This window comes from Phasianus colchicus, chromosome 2, assembly GCF_987193195.1.
Source record: "Phasianus colchicus chromosome 2, bPhaCol1.hap1.1, whole genome shotgun sequence".
Taxonomy (NCBI): Eukaryota; Metazoa; Chordata; class Aves; order Galliformes; family Phasianidae; genus Phasianus; species Phasianus colchicus.
Window position 1 is genome coordinate 16880111 of NC_143437.1, and position 12304 is coordinate 16892414.

General features: G+C 48.9%; 1 protein-coding gene across 1 annotated transcript in view; it reads left to right on the plus strand.

Annotated features, from left to right (window-relative positions):
• The first annotated feature begins 2266 nt into the window (after positions 1–2266).
• Positions 2267–12304, plus strand: part of PARP1 (poly(ADP-ribose) polymerase 1) — a 30434-nt gene continuing 20396 nt past the window's right edge. The window contains exons 1-4 of the mRNA XM_031596666.2: positions 2267–2443; positions 3336–3498; positions 4184–4302; positions 5358–5572. Coding sequence (XP_031452526.1) covers positions 2324–2443; positions 3336–3498; positions 4184–4302; positions 5358–5572 — 617 coding nt within the window. The 5' untranslated portion in view covers positions 2267–2323. The remainder of the gene's footprint in view (positions 2444–3335; positions 3499–4183; positions 4303–5357; positions 5573–12304) is intronic.

Consider the following 12304-nt stretch of genomic DNA (forward strand, 5'->3'; position numbering starts at 1 on the left):
GGACTGTAACGCAAAATTGCTCAGGACTGCTGAGGAGGAATCATAGAACCATTAAGGTTGGAAAAGAGCACTAAGAGCATCATATCCAACCATTAATGTGTCACCACTAATTAAGTCTCAGTGCCAGTCAGCTCTAGGTACCAAAACCCCACCCTTGCACAGGAGCCATGGTAGGAGATACATTCTCTCCCAGACAGTAGGATAATCCCTTTCATTTATTTTGTGGCAAGACAATATGGCACTCAGATGTGGGGTACATAGTTTTGCATCCCATTCCCATTGGAGTGGTCTGGGGGTTGATCACTTGCACAGAGAGAGAAGGCACAGCTGAGTCAGCCACTTGTTGCACCTAGTCAGCTGCCTAAATGCAACTAAGTTCATACCAGCTATAGCGATTATGTGCAGCACCATGGAAGAAACAAATCATTCACATGGACAGGATAACATAGCACTGAAAAGGATTTTTGTACAAATTTCTCAATTAGTGCTAAATTGTCTCCCCAAGCAACAAATCCAGACCTCAGTAAGAACAGTTCTGGCTCCCCTACAGGATATATGCAGTAGTGTTCCAACATTTTCTCACTCTATGAGGTGCTCCACAGGGTAGAAAACTTGTCAGAAGGCATCTTTGCATATATAAGAAATGGAGATCAGTGCAGCACAGTATGGAGGACTTAGTGCTCAAGGCACTGTCAGCACAATGCAAGGGGAAGCACTTAGTTCTGTTTCAACAGGAAGCTGTGTTATGGCTTCCTGGGACCTGCACTTGCAGAATGCAGATAGGTAGTTTGATTCAGTTCTGCTCTGGCTTTCAGAGGAATCTAGTGCAAAATGGCCCTGAAGTCAAAATATAATTCTGCTGGAGGTGTTGTAAAGTGTGGGTGGAATTCCTATATAATCACATGACTCCAGACAGGGAGGCTTTAAGGAAAGTACTATGGATCCTGATATTTATGATGAAGCCTGCAGATCAGCCCTAACAACTGGATGCCTTTCCTCACCTACGTTGCTGTGCACAATGCAGGGAGCCCATATGTGATACACGGCTCTTCCTGGCAAGCACCACACTGTCTGCACCAGCAGTCAGTACTGGACATAAACAAACTACAGGTCTCATGTGTCTTTGTGGCACTTGTCATCCAGTAGGATCCCCAAAGCCAGCAGCCTGCTGACACTGGTGTGTTGTTAGAAAGGGATGTGGAGAGCCTGCATGGGACCATAAAAATCTTACCCTCTCTAACTGCTGCAGCTTACTGTGAAATAGCAGCCAAACACTGAGGCTTCTGAAATACCGAATTTACTCCAATGTATGATCCCCTGGGAAAACGGCCTTGCAAGCACAACTTCTCAGTGCCACCAGAGCATCCACCGGTTTGTAACAAAGCACAGCATCCACAGTGCTGCCAGCATCACTGAGGGCCCTGGACGAGTCCTCGCCCACCGGTCCTTCGCTGCCTTGCGAGAGGGACCCACGTGTCAGGCTTCAGACACAGAGATGCAGAGCGAGATGAGGCTTCGGAGAGCAACAGATTTACGATGGGAACTAACGTGACGTGGGCACTGCAACACCACAAACCAAGGAGACGCTCTGTGTAGGAAATTACATTGCAATGCAGTTAGAATCACAGCGCTGTAATGCTTTGTGTAGACAGCCTTACTTCGAGCCTGATCCTTTCAAGCACCGGGTTTGAGCTTATTCCTGTAGAAGAACCTCCTACCCTCTTTTAAAAAGAAAATCCACTCAAGCCTACCTCGGACAGCGTTAATTTAGTGGCCCCAGCGGGAGGGAACACCACCAGGGAGCCGTTCCTCCTTTGCAGGAACCCTATAAATAAATACCGTATAAACAAAAAGTATTTTCAGAGGCGCTGGACACATTCGTGGAAGAACTCCCCCAGGGGTAATGGTATGCAGGAAGTCCCCGAGCCACAAATCTCGGAGTCGCCATCAAAGGAACAGAAAAACACCCGGCGACGCGGTGGAGGAACTTCAGCGCCTCGCACCGCCGTTCTCCAGCGAGGCCGCGCTGCCAGCGCCCCCTGCTGCCGTTGGAGGCTCTCGCCTCCGAGGTGAGAGAGCAGAAGGCCCCGCCTCCGGCCACAGCCACGTGACCGCTGCTCCCCGCCCCCCCATTGATACCCCGCACCGCACCGGAAGGTTCCAGGCGCAGCCAGACACGCCGAGTCGCTGCCCGAGCGGCGGATGGCGGCCGGGGGCTGGGGCGGGCAGGGCGCTCGGCGCTCGGCTAGCGCTGCCTGCGGCGGGCGCGCGGCGCGGCTCGGCGCGCCTGGGCTCGGGGTGGGGGGCTCGGCGCTCGGCGGCGATGGCGGAGACGGGGGACAAGCCGTACCGCGCGGAGTACGCCAAGAGCGGGCGGGCGTCGTGCAAGAAGTGCGGCGAGAGCATCGCCAAGGACTCGCTGCGCCTGGCCCTCATGGTGCAGGTACGGCGCGGCCCCGGAGCTCGGCCGCGCTGCCGGGGGCCCCCGCTGTCGTCCCGCAGGGCGGAGAGCGGCGGGCCCGGGGCTTCGGCCTCACGGCGCCGCGGTGCGCCCGCATCCGGCCCGGGGGGCGGCAGGGAGCGCGGCGCTCAGCCCGCGCGGGGCGCCCGATGGAGCGGAGCGGCGCCGCACGTGGCCCCGCTTCCTCCGCCTTTTGTCTGCGGGATGCGGCGCCGCGCTGCCGGGCTCGGCCGGGCCGGGCGCTGCGCTCGCGTCGTGGTGCCGGGTACGCGGTGCCGGGTACGCACGGAATCACAGGACGGTTCGGGTTGGGAGGGATGCTAACGAGCAGTGGGCAGGGCCGCCCCCCACCGGCTCGGGCTGCCCGAGGCCACGTCCGGCGCGGCCGTGAGCTCCTCCAGGGATGGGCCGGCCGCGAGCTCTCCGTATGGCCTCGGGCGCATGGAGCGGCTCGCTGCGGTGCCGCGAGGTAGGCGTGTGCTCGCTAGGAGAGCCGCGCTGGAAGCACCAGTGGCCGAGCGCCGGGTGTCATTAAAGCCGCGGTTGTTTGTGCGCAGTGTTTGGTGTCAAACCGCCGTACCGTTCCCTCCGCCGGGTGCCGGAGCGCTGCCAGATTGTGACCCGGCGGCTAGAAGTCAGCCCAGCACAGCACCCTCAGCGGGGCGGGGTGCTGCAGAGCTGCAGGGTTTGGGCTGTGGTGTTGTCCTGCTGGAGGCTGTGATGTTCCCCTGGCATCGTGAGGACTCTGTGTCATGTTTGTGGTCCTTATGGGGCGAGGCTGGTGGCCGGTGTTTACCAAATACTCTTCGTTTCCCCCTCCCCTCACTCACTCGGATCTCAACTGCTGCACCTCAGCCTCGTGTGTTTTTCCTAGTCGCCCATGTTTGATGGCAAAGTCCCTCACTGGCACCACTACAGCTGCTTCTGGAAGCGGGCGCGGATTGTGTCCCACACAGACATCGATGGCTTCCCTGAGCTCCGCTGGGAGGACCAGGAGAAAATCAAGAAGGCCATTGAAACCGGAGGCCCTGGAGGAGGTAAGCAGAGCTGTCCTGGTGTCCAGAGCTGGAACCGTGCTCTGTCTTCTCAGGCTGTTGTTATAGTTACTTAATGGCTGTGTCCCTGTAGCAAATAGTGTCAGAAGAATTGCTATGGTGTGTCCACTCTCCAGAGCCAGGATGCTAGCACTGTGATTCAGACCAGTTTTGAAGCAGAAGGGGAAAGGAGGGGGGAGTGGAAGAAAGCCAAGGCAGTCGGCAGACATGTTGCCAAATATTTTTTGTTATCAATGCTGTATTTTGTTTTCAGTTCTTTGGTGTTAATACTCTTTTGGCATGCAATACTTTTGGTGTTGCCTCTGCAGCACATGCTTGTGGTGGCTCTATAGAGCCCTTAGGTGATGAACCGAGCCGGGGAGAAATGGGGGAGTCTAAGTACAGAGAAGAGCAAACCCAATGAGTGACTGTGTAAACCAGAGTGCTTTGCGGTTTCAGAATTATGACTGACTGATGAAGTGTATTAATAACTTAAAAAAAAAAAAAAAAAAAAAAAAAAAGGAAGTTGTCACTTTGAAAGAGGACTTTCATTTTGAGAGGGGTTCTGTTTGGAAGCAGAACACAGAGGTTTATTAATCGAGACTGCTAACAATCCGGAACAGATGGGAAGAAACAAAAAAGGAAAGAGGGTGCCTCTTAAAGCTCTGTATTTACTTTTGCTCTTCAGGAAAAGGAGGGGACCAGGAAGGAGGTGGCAAGGCTGAGAAGAGCCTAACTGACTTTGCTGCAGAGTATGCCAAGTCTAACAGGAGTACTTGCAAAGGCTGTGAGCAGAAAATAGAAAAGGTAAAAAGCTTCTCTTTAGTTCTCCATCTCACCTGTTCTCCCACCGGTCCCAGTTCAAATAGAAGCTTCTCTAACTGCGTCCTTGTGTCCTGCACTTGGAAGGCAGTCGTAGAGTTTCTTTTCTGGGTCTGAGAGGCAGCCATGTCCTGGGAGATTGACATAAAGGTGCCCCTCAGGCACTGGAGCCTGGACTTCAGATCTGCTGATGCTTCCTTCTTCTTGGACGTTACAGCAGACTGAAATGTTGCTTGCCAGCATGCTTTGGTTAGAATAAAAGAGTGAAAGAGCCACCGCTAACTGTGTCTTCTGCTTGTTCAGGCACTGCAGAGATGTCAGCCTCTTTATCCTCCTTTGTTTCTGTGCAGTGTATGAATCAGACAAACACAGCAGTACACCTAATTAATGATAATGCCCCATATTCCAGCTTGTCTTGTTGCTCTACTTTTAGAGACAATCGGCAAAATGAAGCTGTGAGCCTCTGGTAGGTGAGAATAGAGGTGCCAGTTCTGTGCAGTTGGTGAGGACCACATGACAGTGCTGCTATACTTGTGTCTGCAGAAACGTTGGTGGCTGGGGTGTAGGCAGTCCCTTCTTGGAGCATGAAGCGTTGCAGTCTAAAAGCACTTAAGCCAAGTACTTTGGGCATCTGAAAAGTAATTTGCAGAGGATGAGACCTAGTAGTAAAGATTAACTGATAAGGACATAAAGACACCTTTCAGAGTCCCCTCTGTGTGGCTTGGTGATGTGATCTTTGCTTATTCTGGTTAACTGGCAGGAAGTTGAAAGTGTAAAGACTACAGAATTATCTGTTTCAAGTATTCTGTTTCAACAGAAAGTTACTTAATAGGCTGTTTTTCCAACCTAGGACAAGGTATTAGTGAAAGCAGTGGAGTTATAAGGAAAGGGTTTGGACAATAGTTGCAGGCTTTGGTGGAGGAGCTATTGGCATTTAGCAGGTGTGCAGGAAGCATCATGTTGGTAATGAGCTTACTAACATCCTGCTCCTCCCACAACAACCTAACAATTGCTGTTGTGTCTTTTTTAATCTGCCCCAGGGCCAGATTCGGATTTCCAAGAAGATGGTGCATCCTGAAAAACCACAGCTGGGGATGATCGATAACTGGTACCACCCGGACTGCTTTGTGAGCCGCCGGGCAGAGCTGGGCTTTCTCCCGGCATATGGGGCCACCCAGCTCCTGGGTTTCAGCATCTTGAAAGCTGAAGATAAAGAAACTCTGAAGAAGCAACTACCGGCTACCAAGACTGAAGGGTATGTGGGGAATGCAGCAAATTGTGTGTTTTCAAGGAACAGTTGCTTACCTTCATATACATTTGTGATGAACGTGTTGTGGCATTGTTATCTCAGTCTTAAGAGAATAGTGCTTATAGGAGGATGTGGTCCTCCAGTGTCATTCGGGCAGGTGACAGCGGGCTGATTCCCTATCCCTGGGAGGCTGCAGTCCGTTTGTCTCTGTGACTGCACTGAGGCTGAGACTGGCAGCTGTGACTTAAAGGACTGGTGTGGGGTTTTCAGCCATAAATATTATGCATGTGATAGAAACGGACATGAGCTCTGCACTCGTGTCATGCTGTTATCAGTCTTTGTTTCTCTGACCTAACTACTTATTACAGGATTGATTTGACAGATCTTATCTACACGTTGCTGATCTGTGACATGCAGAGTCTGATAACTGCTTATTGCCTCCATGGTGCTTACACTTAGATGCTTTTGTTTGCTAAACCTTTTATGATAGACAGTTGAAATTGTATTGCTTTGCCTTGAAATTTTGAATGGAGGTTCTTAACAGAGGTTGAATTGATAGAGAAGCCCTTCCAGGTGGCTTGTGAGTCCTAGTTGATCTTTCTCAGTTAATGAAGGCTTTTTTTTTTTTTTTAAGTGACTTTGCCTAGCTTCACATTTGTTAATACAAGCCAGTGTTGCATTATTCCCATGAAGGAAGAAGCATAAAGTATGACTGGGTTCTACAAACAGGAACAGTGTTGTCTTGTAAGGTGTTGGGCTTCCCTGTTGTCAACGGTATACAGGCTGGTTCGGCCCGGTTCCGTGACTAGCGGGGCAGAGAGATCTGCAGATCCGCGCCTCTGGAAAAAGGGAACAGGGGACCCCAAAATAATTAAAAACAGCAGCAACGATCTGAGGAGAAACAAACTAATTTACTAAATATATTATCGGAATGCAAGATAACACACTATAATACAATATAATTAAATTTGAAGCTAATAAATCAAATATAATGAGAGAGAGAATGTCCGAAAGGTGGATAGACCACACCACAACGTGGAGAGCTGAGGTGAGATGCGCAGTCCAGTTGAGCAGCAGGGAGAAAAAGGGAGAAGAGCCGACAAAGAGCAGGCAAAGAAGAGCGCATCAGGTGACCTTGCCAGGAGTTGTATCTCGAGACTCTGTGTGACCGCAAAGTCCCCTGGGGAATGTAGTTCTTCTTCTCTTCCAGGCAGGTACCCAGAAACAGTTAAACTCCCAGTGCCCCACATGATGTTATGATGTGGAATATCAAAGCCCAAAAATCACAAAACCATGACACCCGTGTACTTCCTAGACTGAATTCATCAATAATTCTGCAAAGAGTCACTGTGAATCTGCCCAGTGAGACTGAGATTGGGTTCTGAAAAGATGTACTTGTATCAAATCTGTGCAGTCTTTTTCAGTTTTGGTCCTCTGTAAGTGTGTGGCTGATGGGCATGGTTCAAAGCTTCTGAGTATCAGCATCGGTTTTGATTATAGATAACATAGTAGAGTTTGCATTAATTGATCTGCGTGTTAAGAGGCTGCCATTCAGCTTATGTGCTTGGTTGGCAAGCAGTTGTTTCAGAAATGTTCAGCAGCGGTGCAGATGCTGTGGGAAGGGTTCTGCAGTGTCATGCAGATACTTTTCCATGGGTCCATATGCTAATGTTCAGCCCTGTCCCCTGAGCTGCTGGAGGCTAGGACCCTTCAGACTGTGCTGTGCTATCTGGGACTGCTTTCCTTTCACATAGTAGGCACCTTCCTTCTGCGTACATTGCAGGATATAGGTAGGAGTACCAAGTTTTCACATATTTGCAACTTTTGGCATTCCAGTTCATCTTGAGGCAGTGAATGAGTTTAATAAGGTTATTAGTAACTTTCTCCCCTGTCTTCAGCAAAGCTCTAGAGATTTGACTGATTTTTGTTTTGTTTTGGTTTTTTTTGTCTGCCCTGTCTGCTTTTCTGGGCCACTCTCTGGGATGATACTCAAAATATGAAGGCTTTGCAAAGATAGGCCACAGGACAGTTTGTCAAGTCACTGTGTAAATAAAAGTCTAGAATTGCGTTGGAAAAAAGCTTAGCATGGTGATGTAGGGTAATGTGAACCAGGATCTTATGCTAGAAAAACAGTAGGAAATGCCATCTTTCCTGCTTCCTAAGTACTGCATGAACAAGCCCCTTGCCTGTGAGGGTGCTGACTGGCTCTTGTGAGCCATCACCTTTCTTCTGCCATTTGGGCTGTGTGCTTGACCTGAGGGTATTAAGGATGAATTGGCAAAGAGTCCATCTGTCTCAGAGCTAACCGAGTGAGTGGGAGTGTAAATAAGTGGAATGAGTGGAGTGGTGTGAGCGTGCTTCCTACCTGGGGATTGTCTGCCAAGAAAGTACAGAGTTCTGAAGAAGCCAAGAAAAAGGTGGGGGAGAAGTCCAGAAGCTTGAATGAGGTGCAGCTGTCTCCCATTGTTTAGCTTGTGCATTCAAACAGATAACAGGTATTAATGACAGAAATTGCAGCTTCTTGCAGAAACAATATCAGAGCATCTGCTGTAGGTGAGATTCTGAAAGTGATCTTCAGTTATCTCTGCTTGTGCTGCATCCAAATTACATCCAGTCAGCTGTTTGCAGTTTGGATATGACATACCCAAATTCATCTGCTGCTTCTGCAAGTCTGGCCTGTGCTCAGCAGAGACACTGTGACTGGAGCTGCTGTCAGCCCTTTGCATAAGAATGATGATGTCACATATGTGCTGCAGGTGAGTGAAACTGAGGCATTGAGCAGTGCTACCAAGAATGGGATGGAAAAATCTCTTCCCTCTGAAGGACAAAAATGGGAAGATTTTCTGCAAGGATCCTAGCTTCTTTCATTGGTCACTGCTGGATGAGACATGCAGTCCTCCCCTGCATGGAACTGCTGCTCAATACGGTAGCAAAGCCTCATTCTGGAGGTGTTGTCAGGCAGCACCCAGTTAGCTACAGATTATCTGAAGCAGAGGATAAGTACTTGTGTCAGCAACAATCTGCAAGTGCTTTACAGAGTGAGGAAGGGGGTTCCAGTTCCTTCCTATATCAGGTGTCTACTTTATCCAGGGTTACTGTCCTTACGTCTTTGTTTTCATTCTTATGAGAACATGAAAAATGGAGTAGACGGTAAGGAAGGGCCAATTGGGAGCAGGCCGGTTTACCTTCCTCATCATCCTTCTTAAAGCTGGAGTGGATCTTGTAGTTCTGTATCTTCCAGGGAGTTGAGAAGTGTTTTGTGTTGTCTGGTCAGTGCCAGTCTTCTAAGCAAGCTGTTGGACTGTACCTGTTTAGTGCATAGACTTTTCCTTCCCCAGCAGGAGAAAGGCTGTATACAGCAGCACCGTGTCTGGTCCCAGTGATGGCAGGTAAAAGGAGTGCGTGTCAATGAGTGTCTGCTTTGCTATCTTTTTGTAAAATTTGTGACTTTGGACAGATAGGAGATGAATTCACTTTTGTCCATCCCTTGAAGCTGTATAAAATAACAATTGGTGTTTGCTTTAAGTATTGGGCATAGACAGGGACAGGAGAGAAGGTGAGAAACTTCCAGCTATATACCTTTCTGCAATATGTATGATCCCCTTCACACTGCAGTTTGGCTGGAGCAAGCATGACAATTGTTGGGTACAGGCAAAGCAACCCACTGTCCCTCCCCTCTGAGAAACTGCCAGAAGTATGAATCCCTGCTGGGACTTGGATGCTTTGCCTTGGTCCAGGGGCCTCTCAGCAGGGTGACTGCCTTCCAGTGGTTTGGCTTTCCTCCTTTTGGAGGCAAGTTGCTGCACAGCCATCAGCCTTGGGTTGCTGGAGGCACTCTGTTTCTCAGCCTGCCAAGGAGAGATACTGCAGATGCACAGTGTTTGGGCACCCATCCTAAATACTTGCATGATGAAGCCCTCTGGCTTGGGAAGGTACAGCAGTGTGTGCATTGTGTTCATGCTGGTGTGTTTTTCCCTGATTATTCTGTGTGCCTGTGATTCGGTTAAACTTCCAGGAGCTGTGGTTTGCGTGGTTCGCAGTTTGTGTTTGGTGCTGCAGTGATCAATGGATGCTCTGGGCTTGTGCCTTGTGGAGCCTGCAGCCAAAGGGAGAAGAGCTCTCTTGTGTGGCCTGGGGACCTTTGGAAGCATGGCTGTGCTTGTACTGCATCCAGTCTTGCCTTGCTGTTTCTTGTCTGTGCCATTTAGGAAACAGTATTGTTAATAGGAGGGCAATTGAGAGTGTTAACTTTGATCTACACAACAGCCACAGCTTATGCATACTTTTATGTTTATCTCATATTTTTAAATGCTTGTAACTCTTTGACAGAGTTTGACACTGCAGTGGAACATCCAAGCTGTGCTCATGCTCTACCTCAGTTTCTAGGCCCATCCTGCCCCAAATGGGGTAACATTTCATTTTATTTCCTCGTGATGAGAACATGCACTGAGAGTGATTTATTGATACTGATACAGGCAGACCAAGGGGGTGACACGACTCTGAAAACCTGAATGTTCTTATGAGGTCTCATCACTCAGAATCCTGCAAAAATCCCTGGCTTTTGTTTGGCTTTCTCTTTTTTTCCAGTCTTTCCTGTGCGAAGTTTTCTGTACCTTCTCCATGCACAGCTGTAATGGTTCAGCTAATAACAGTAAATTTCCTCACACAAAGCTGCATAATAGTACATCATGAAACCATGGTCAGCCTGGGAATACTTTGCAGGCAGGAACTTCTTCCCATCTGGTTTTAAAAATCTGACTCAGTTCCTGTTTGAAGGGGAACTAGCTAGGAAGTGTCTGTTTTCCCTGTGATACCTTATTAAAATGACTACATTTGCTGTCACAAATTGTAGAATCATTGAGTTGGAAGGAACCCTTAAAGGCTGTTTGATCCAGCCTTCCTGCACTAAAAAAGGTCACCTTCAGCTCAATCAGGTGCTCAGAGCCCTGTCCAGACTGACCGTGAATGCTTTCAAGGATGGGGTGTCCTCCACCTCTGTGGGCAAACCTGTGCCAGAGCCTCACCACTCTTATTGGAAAAGCCTTTCTTATATCCAATCTAAATGTCCCCTCTTCTATTGTGAAACCATTTCCCCTTGTCTTATCACAACAGACCCTGCTGAAGTTTCTCCCCTTCTTTCATACAGTTCCCTTGTAGATACTGAAAAGCTGCAATTAGGTCTCTCTGAAGCCTTCTCTTCTCCAGACTGAACAGTCCCAGCTCCCTCAGCATGTCCACAGAGGGGAGGTGTTCCATTCCCTGTGTCATTTTTGTGGCCTTTCTCTGGATGCACTCCAATAGGTCTACATCTCCTGTACTGAGGACTCCACGTCTCACCAGCACAGAGCAGAGGGGCAGGTTCACTTCCTTCACCCTGCTGGCCATGCTTCTTTTGGTGCAGCCCAGGATACAGTTGGCTTTCTGGGCTTCAGGAGCACATTGCTGGCTCATGTCTGGCTGCTATCCACTCATACTGTCAGGTCCTTTTCAGCAGGGCAGTGCTCCATCCTTACATCCCTCATCATGTACTGATTGTGAGGATTGCCACAACCTTGCACTTGGATTTATTGAACCTCATGAAGTTCTCCTGGGCACACTGCTGGAGCCTGTTTAGGTCTCTCAGGATGGCATTGTGTCCCTTGGGTGTGTTAACTGGACCACGCAGCTTGATGTCATCCACAAACTTGGTGAGGGTGCACTTGATCCCACTGGCAGTGTCATCGATGAAGATGTTACAGAGCACTGGTCCCGGTGCCACTGAGGGTCCCATTCATCATTGATCTCAATCCAGACACTGAACCATGGCCACCATTTTCTGGGTGCAATCTCACAACCAGTTTTTCATCCATTGAACAGTCCACCCATCAAATCCATATCTTTCCAATTTGGAGAGAACAGTGTTATGGGGGACCATATCAAAGGCCTTACTAAAGTCCAAATAGATGATATCAGTGTCTCTTCCCTTGTCCACTGATGCAGTTGCACTGTCATAAAAAGCAATGGGGTTGATCAGACAGGACCTGCCTTGGTGAAACCATGGTGCTTATCCTGTATCACCTTCCTCTCTTCTATGTGCCTGAGCTTCCAGGAAGATCTGCTCTATGGTCTTCCCCAGCACTGAGATAAGGCTGACAGGTCAGTAGTTCCCTGTATCGTCTTTTCTGTCCTTCTTAAACATAGATGTGACTTTGCATATTTTCCAGTCATCAGGGACTTCACCCGACTGCTGTGACTTTTCAGATATCATTGAGAATGGCTTGGCAACTATGTCAGCCAGTTCCCTCATGCATCTCATTGGGACTGATAAGCCTTTATTTCAATTTCCACTGTCTTAGCTGAAAAATCAAACTGTTGATTCAGCTGAAAGACTATGTAATTGGAGAGATACGGATTTGAAGGCTGGGCTATTTGGTGGGTAAGGAATTGATTGGATAGCTGCAGCCAGAGAGTTGTTGTCAATGGCTCTGTGTAGGTGGAGGCTGGTCATGAGTGTTGGGGGTTTATTTTGGAACCGATGCTCTTCAATATCTTTATCAAGTGGGATCAAGTACACCTTCAGCACGTTTGCTGATGACTCCAAGTTGAGTTATGCAGTTGACTCAACAGAGGTAAGAAATGCCATCCAGAGGGACCTGGACACGCTGAAAAAGTGGGCACATGAGAAGCTAATGAGATTGAATCGGATCAAGTGCAGAGTATTGTACTTGGGTCAAGGCAGTCCCAGATATGAGTACAGAC